Raw genomic sequence first — 8,337 nt, 5'->3', positions numbered from 1 at the left:
AGCGGACAAATTCCAGGACTCAGTAGATATTCTTAAATTTTTTTTTTCTTTTTGCAAAACAATTTTATTTGAATAGTTCCATTAAAAATACATCCACACGTGGGGTAAGACAAACATCGGATAGGGGTAGTGGCCTCTCGGACTACGTGTTTCGGCGTATGTGCACCTTCTACACGAGGGACCATGCCGAAACGCGTAGTCCGAGAGACCACTATTTTTTTAAGACTATCAACTGAGTCCTGGAATTTGTCCGCTGGAGCCTTTGACAACCATTTCTACATTTGATTTTTGAGGCTGGCTCCTGACCTAGTTCCTTGCGGACGCTATATCCGGACCGTACATGAGATTCCACACATCGGGGAGTACCGGTAAGCTGCCTTTAGAATTTTTTGTATTTATTGTAAAAGCAGTGGACAACTTCTTGAACACAGCACAAGCCATTAAACATGTCAAATTAGCTTTCTGTATGAAGTTATCTTGCTGCATTGTGACATGGGCATCATGTTAGAAGAGCAGGAGGTCTCTACCGTATATGACACACGTCTCACCTCAAAAGGCATTTTTCCTTTGTGCATCATAGGTTAGGATGTGTAATGTCAGTCTGATGTACTAAACTCTACCCCCCCTTCCCCTTATAAATTAGCACATATAGCTAGATCATGATGCCGCGGAACATTCGGTGAATCACTTGACATAATTATAGTGTTCTGCCAGTTTAATGTGACCAGTTCTCGTGAAGGCTAGCACTTATCTTTCTATATAAAGCCCATATTGTCTCACTGCAGGACAAAAAGACCGATCATTTCCAGAACCAACCCAATGCACATGTGTAACGTGTAGGTTAGTGCATTGCAGGACTAAAAGAGTTAATGAGCTATTCACTGCAACAGGTTCTAGGCTTCTATTCTGTGAGAAGCCCCCACCCCAGTCTCTCCCACAAGGAGGATGGACACCTAACAATGAGTCTCCGAGCAGCCTTACAACACAGCTGTGGGTTGACACAGGAGTCATGTTATTTACGCCCCCTTAAATTAAACCCTATAAACAGAGGAAAAGGAGGCAGCAGCCATTCATAATGAAGTTGGACAATGAAAAGCAACGAGCAGGAGGCTTCATTACCGACCATGGACTGAAAGAGTAAGAAGTGGCAGACCTGAGTGCCAAGGACATCCCGGCACAGTCACATAAGAGAGGACTAAGTGGAGGGACAGGATTCAGGTGAGGATATAACCTTGTGAGATGGATATCCTCCATCAGTGACTGTCTCAAAGGACTCAAGGATCACAGAGCTCTGTGCGTCGTGACCATTTATATTACATAGGACTGCAGGACATGGTTGCTGTTGATAAATCGATCAGAGGATTTTAAGAGTCTAATTTCCTAGTAAAAGAATTATCATAATCATCAGATGCAGCAGAGCTGAGTTTGTCATTTAACCTTTTGATTGAGAATTTCTCTGAATTAGTATAATGTAAATTTTTTTTTAGCTCTCATTTTATATACGCACACATAATAGATGGTGATAATACAAGTACATATGTTGTGTCTCATTGAACTTGCTACATCCGTAATATCTTCATTATTGGGTATTAGAGCTGAATGGGAATTATATTGGAGATTACGGATGTGGTAGAAATCTATAAATATACTCCATTAAGGGTAGGTGTAATTAATAGCAGCTTTGAATGGCAGCGCACAGTAAGGGTATGCGGAGTTAATAGCAGGGTACAAGACAGTAAAACATAGGAAAATGGGTTCACTTATTAGAGAAGTAATGGATTTTTGGTGAAAGTGTGAGGAAAGATGCTTAGGAGAAATTAGATTTTCATTTACACCATATTATAGGGTTTATTTATTGGCTTCTACAAGGCTCCGAATGTTATATAGTGAAGTATGGATGTAGCAGAGCTGAAGTTGTAATTTAACTGTATTCTGCACTATGAGTTATGACAATGTAGTAGCAGCCTAATTAAAAAAAACACATAGACAATTCACTATGAGATCACATTCAGTTATGCTAAACCACAAACTCACCTCCGCTGCGTTATAGAGATTATAGTAATCTGTATATAAAGACTCATATTTATAACAAGATATCACATTTTATAGGAAAGATTTCCTAGAATATCAGAAGAGAAGTCCTCAGCAATTGCCATGCTTAAAGTGCCTGGAAAACCAAAAGAAGAGCACAGTGGCACCCAGGCATTGCTGGAGGCCATGTCCAATGACCAGATGCACCTGGTTCGTTTCATCCTTGATGCCCTGGATGGCAAAATAGTCAACACTCGAGGAGGGGATTTGAGTCGAACCCCTCTAATTTGCAGTTCTCTCCTTCCTGAGCCACGTACCCGTCAGAAGTATATGCAACTACTCCTGGAGAGGGGTGCGGAAGTAAACAGCCGGGATCGTGCAGGACGTACTGCCCTCAGCTACTCTTGCGAGAGGGGCCACCTACAGGAAGTCAAGATTTTGGTACAAAATGGAGCAGACCCCGAGTTACCAGACTTATGGGGTAACACCGCTCTTATTTATGCTTCAGTGTCCGGGCATGCACCAGTGCTGGATTTTCTTGCCCGGGCCTTCAAGAGACTAGGGTTACAGATAGATCGAGCTAATCGTGTTGGTAACTCGGCTTTAGATGTGGCTCGATATCTAGGATACAAAGAATGTGAACTGGCACTATCTGGGGGCACCTTAGGACGTAAAAATGATACCCATGAGCCTTCCATTTGCCCTTGTAATGACCAGCAGCAAACTATGCTACGAGGAGGGGCACACAGTTTTCTTCTGGGGAGGAGCCGATCTCTTGCCACTCATCGTCATCTTGAGTCAATGGACTCTATTGAGGAAGAAGATGGAGATAAAGGCAACAGTGGTGCTGGCTCTTTGGGGTTTTCTAATGTATTAAATCCCAGACCTCGATCATTTAGCCTCCAATATGGTGGACGTTCTGGAGATCGTAAGGGAACTGGGCTACATCTGCCAGCTTTGAGCAGTGCTTCCATCCAGATCTCCACCAATCTGTATTCCCCACGTCCGGGGAAGCAACATGAACCTACTCTTGCCCCTTTACCTGGACCATTGGGCATCTTACTTACCCCACTGTCCGCCAACCCTCCCTCAAAACATTTGGGAGCCAAGGATCACTTGCCTGGTTGCTCCAATGATGCAGGACTACGCAGATTCAATGACACATATTATCAAAAAAGGAGCAGCCTTCCATCAACCCTTCTAACACCTACACCCCCAGACAGAGAACAGTTGGCCAACCGCAGCAAGAATTCTGCCACCGCTCTGCCCCCAGTTAGTTCCAGTAATCCTTTCACTGTGCTTGGAAACAAACTATTCAGACGTTTTACATTCCCAGAATTCAAAAAGCAACAAGCAACTGAAACCGGGGCGAACAAAAGTCCTGACAAAGATGTAGAACCCACCAAAGAACCTGGGTGCAGAGTCATTGCAAGGTCAGAGACCTTTCCCTTCAGCAAAACCCACCCACGGGTTGTTAGCAAGCCCAGCGTAGACAGCATCAGCAGTGTGAAATGTGAATTTGACTTTCAACAGCAGAGTGGATCCTGACCCAACTATTGGATTTATGGATTTTTTCCAACTGATCCCACTTCACATGGCTTCACTTGGTTTGACTTATGAAAGATTAAGGTTGATTACTTACTCAAGCAAATTCAAATGCACTTTTGACACTCAACATATTGGAGACATATGGTACACAGATCTATCAATATATATTTATATAACTAGATATATTGCATTATTACGGTAGAATATATATATATTCTACCCAAATAACGCAATTTGCTCTGTTGATTATCTATGGTTATTATGTTATGTAATTTATTTGCTAACCCTGAACGATATCATGTACCCCGTTTCAATCTGATTGTGAGACATTTTACATGCCGTTGTAAATAATTGAAGAGTAACTGTTGTTTTAATTTTTTTCATAATTCAATAGTATATGTGTAAATAAGAAACTTTGTGATATATCTTATTAGAGAAATGTGCTTCTTTCTCCTCATGGACTGATCATTCATTCTAAAAGTTCTCAATTTACAAGTAAAACCTATCTTCGGTGAATACAGATTTTCCCATTATATAGGAAATGACAGTGTCACACAGTGACTACCGGGGTCCTTCCAGGTGTAGATGGGCCTTCCGGTGAGTGTCGCAACATACAGGGTACACCGGGGAAACAATACAATGTAGTGACCTGGGTCAAGGGAGAGGAGAGCAGGGTCACTTCCTAACACTCAACTGAGGCTGATCCCTAATGTGGGTCCTTTCCCTTGGCGCCAATCACGTGCCTAGGCCTTCACTGGCTCTTAAGTCACCCTGACTAGTGAAGGCCAGTGAGATGTTAATCACACAACTGCAAATAAGACAACACGAGGTAGGTAAGAGAAACCGGAGGCTAAAGACACAACGAGTTCTCCAAGGTTTCTTCAGCAGGAGCTTCGCTGCTGCAACTGTAGCAACACCACAGCTCTGCGGAGACAAGCTCCTTCAACATGGACAGCTAAGGTTTGAGCTATAGTCAACATAGGGAGGAGTGAGGAGCGGATATTTATAGCAGAAGGGAATGGCTGCAGCTGAGATTACAACTGCCTGGTAAATCTCTGCAGAAATGCACCTTAACCCCTTCAGTACCAGATTAAATAAAATATACTCCAACTGAGGGTAAAGGCCGCTTTACACGCTGCGATATCGTGACCGATATCGCTAGCGTGCGTACCCGCCCCCATCGGTTGTGCGACACGGGCAAATCGCTGCCCGTGGCGCACAACATCGCGCGAACCCGTCACACTACTTACCTGCCTAGAGACGTCGCTGTGACCAGCGAACCACCTCCTTTCTAAGGGGTCGATTCGTTCAGCATCATAGCGACGTCACAGCAGCGTCACTGAACCGCCGCCCAATAGAAGCGGAGGGGCGGAGATGAGGGGGATGTAACATCCCGCCCACCTCCTTCCTTCCTCATTGCGGGCGGACGCAGGTAAGGGAAGGTTCGTCGTTCCTGCGGTGTCACACACAGCGATGTGTGCTGCTGCAGCAACAAGGAACTACGTTGCTGGCTGCAGCAGCAGCGATAATCGAGAATAGGGGAACATGTCACCGATGAGCGATTTTGAACGTTTTTGCGACGATTCAAAATCGCTCATAGGTGTCACATGCAACGACATCGCTAAAGCGACCGGATGTGCGACACAAATTCCGTGACCCCAACGAGATCGCTTGAGCGATGTCGCAGCGTTTAAAGCGGCCTTAAATGGCGAGTGGGCACTAAAGCAGATCTGCGATCAACAATAAGCTGTGACGTGATCCCACATCACCCCGAGATCACATCAGGCCGAAACAGACAGTTGTCATAAAAGTCTATGCAGAACTGAAACTATTGTTTGGTGAAAACTTCCAGCAGATTGTCTATGTCCATCTCATGCTCATTCCTCCTCCTCATTCACCTCCCTCTCCCTTCTCTATTACCCCAAATGCAACTTCCTATCTCAGTAATGAGAAAGTTGTCTTCACTGAATACAGATTTTAGAGATTTTAAAGATCAATCCAGAAGGAAAGAAGCAAATTTCTCTGATATTGCAAAGTTGCTTATGTGCATATATACTATCAATATATGAAATAAAAATTAAAATGACGAGTAAGCTTTAATAGGTTTTGTCCCCAAATTTCACAACACAAACTGTATACATTATAAAGGAGATATGCTAGACCTGATGTAGCTCATGTACTTACTTTGAAAATCCATGTTAGAATGGCTGTGAAATTTTGATATTAAAAAGTGATAGGAGGGATCATGAGTTCAAGAATATTCAGCCTTTGCCTGTCTCACACATCTTCAGCTTGTTCTTGCTCAGGTCTAAGGGATCTCTGAAATAATGTATGCAGATGGTATTGTGAAATTTTTTGACGATCCATTTTTTATGGAATGTATCATAGGAAAATGGCAAGTTTTATTATGAACATGTATATTTTTTTGTAATTGTTTATATTTTTCTTATTTTTATGTGATTATCTTCCTCCTATTAATACTGAACACAATAGACTGACAATTCCTGTTTTCTCAATTTTGTTGTATAGATTGGAAAAAACTTAGCAGAGTCATCTCATTATTATTATTAAAGGGAACCTGTCAGGTGCAATATGCACCCCGAACCACGAGAAGTTTTAGCCGCATATTGCTAATCCCTGCCTAACCGTCCCTGCTGGATTTAATAGCATGTTAGCATGCCCCTGTGGGCTTACTAACATGCTAAGAGGGCGGACTAGTCAGGGAATATAACGCCCTTGGAACTAGTCCCCGCACTCATTAGCATACGATATACAGTCCCTGACAGAAATTCTGTCGTTTATCCATGTTATGTAAATAAAAGCTTATAACCTGACTGTAAATTCATCCATTGGTTTCATAAATTATTTTTTGAAAGCTGAAACCCTCCCAAATTTGGTTTAGGTCATGAAAATAAAGTTGCTGCAAAGCTGAAATATTGATCATTTAATGAACACAGAAAGGTCAGATTTTGGCAAGACAATAGTTTTGTGGCCCACAGAAAGTAATGTGAAATTCAAACAAATAATTAACTTCTAATACAAAGATATGTTGCATAACATTGGTGAATGAAGTTGTGGTGCTATTACAGCCATATTTAAAATTTTGTGTGCCTTACATGAGCTTGAAGGACTGCGTCCATGCGGTTCAACAATGATTCATACAATTTATTGATGAAGTCATCAGGAGTAGCAAAGAATTCAGTCTTACATGCCTCCCAAAGTTCATCTAGATTCTTTGGTTTTGTCTTCCAAGCTTCCTCTTCCTCTTCCCACCTCAAACATGCTCAATGATGTCCATGTCTGGTGACTGGGCTGGCCAGTCCTTGAGCACCTTGATCTACTTTGCCAGGAGGAACTTTGTTGTAGAGATGGATGTATGGGATGGAGCACCATCCTGCTGCAGAATTTGACCCCTTTCATGATTGGGAATGTAAGAGGTAGCTAATACTTCTTGATATTTTAGGCTATTGATATTGCCTTCCACATTGCAAATGTTTCGCAAACCCCATACTGAATGTATCTCCAGACCATGATCTTTCCACCACCAAACTTAACTGTTTTCTGGATCCATACAGGCTCCAGTAGGTCTCCTGCAGTATTTGTGGCAGCTGTGGTGTAATTCAACTGAAGGGTCATCAGAGAAATCCACCTTCTGCCACTTTTTCAGTGTCCATCTATTTAGCAGGCTGTAGGACTTGGCAAATGCCACATGTTTTTTTAATTGCCTTTTGTTTAGTGCTTGCTTCTGGGCACTGATTCAACCATGGAGACCATTTCGAGACAGAATCCTACAAACTGTTCTAGTTGACACAGGCACATGAGGTGACCAGGACTTTTGGAGCTCTGCTGCAGTGGAAGAGGGGCTGGCTTTGGATTTTCTAACCAACAAAACATTCCTCCTGAGCAGTTGTCTTGCAGTGTCAACTATGTCAAATACATATCCAGTCTCTTCAAATCTTTCTTTAATTTTTTGTACTTGACGCTGAGACACATTAAAGGTGCCAGCCACCTCTGCAGTGGATCTGGACTTCAGCCTCTTGATAATCAAGGCTTTGGTTGCAGGGTGTATTTTTGGCATGTTGTCAGAGGTCAAGTTGCAGTTCAACTAAAGGTCTGGGGTGCTGGGTTTCTTTTTATACACACCCACTAATTAACCGATCATTTAGTGAGCACAGGTGAGGATGTAAACTAAGATTGGGTGCATTATATGACAAGGCGACAAAACTTTTGTCTTGCCAAAATCTGACCTTTCTGTGTTCATTAAATTATCAATATTTCAGCTTTGCAGCAACTTTATTTTCATAACCTAAACCAAATTTGGGAGGGTTTCAGCTTTCAAAAGAGTAATTTATCAAACCAATGGATGAATTTAAAGTCCGGTTGTAAGCTTTTATTTACATAACATGGATAAGTGACAGAACTTTTGTCAGGGACTGTAAGATCTTTAGAAATACTTTTTCTAAAGATCCCTTTATCTATGCTACCAGATACAGGGAGGGTTAGACAGGGATTAGCAATATGCACCCAGAACTGCTCGTGGTTCTGGGTGCATATTGCACCTGACAGGTTCCCTTTAAAAGGTAAGCTGTAAAAAAGAATAGCAACACTAAACAAGAGAAAGACTCTTTCTACAACTGCCCTGTCACTCCCTTTTATTTCAGCCCTCACTCTGCTGTACTGTCTAAGCAGAAAGTGTCAGTGTAATTGTCACGCAAAGGGCATGTCGAGCATGATCACACCAACTGAGGTCTAACGCGC

General features: G+C 42.4%; 1 protein-coding gene across 1 annotated transcript; it reads left to right on the top strand.

Moving 5' to 3' along the window:
* The first annotated feature begins 1,042 nt into the window (after positions 1-1,042).
* On the top strand, positions 1,043-6,128 carry LOC142295005 (uncharacterized). Its single transcript, XM_075338074.1, has 2 exons — positions 1,043-1,218; positions 2,110-6,128. The coding sequence occupies exon 2, from the start codon at positions 2,155-2,157 to the stop codon at positions 3,577-3,579; it is 1,425 nt and encodes a 474-aa protein (XP_075194189.1). The 5' UTR covers positions 1,043-1,218; positions 2,110-2,154; the 3' UTR covers positions 3,580-6,128.
* Positions 6,129-8,337: the final 2,209 nt, after the last annotated feature.

Source organism: Anomaloglossus baeobatrachus, chromosome 3, assembly GCF_048569485.1.
Source record: "Anomaloglossus baeobatrachus isolate aAnoBae1 chromosome 3, aAnoBae1.hap1, whole genome shotgun sequence".
Lineage (NCBI taxonomy): Eukaryota > Metazoa > Chordata > Amphibia > Anura > Aromobatidae > Anomaloglossus > Anomaloglossus baeobatrachus.
Note: the sequence above shows the minus strand (reverse complement) of the source record. Positions and strands in the feature narration are given on the sequence as shown.

Coding starts and splice junctions, on each gene's coding strand:
- LOC142295005 (XM_075338074.1), top strand. CDS start 2,155: ATGCTTAAAGTGCCTGGAAAACCAAAAGAAGAGCACAGTGGCACCCAG.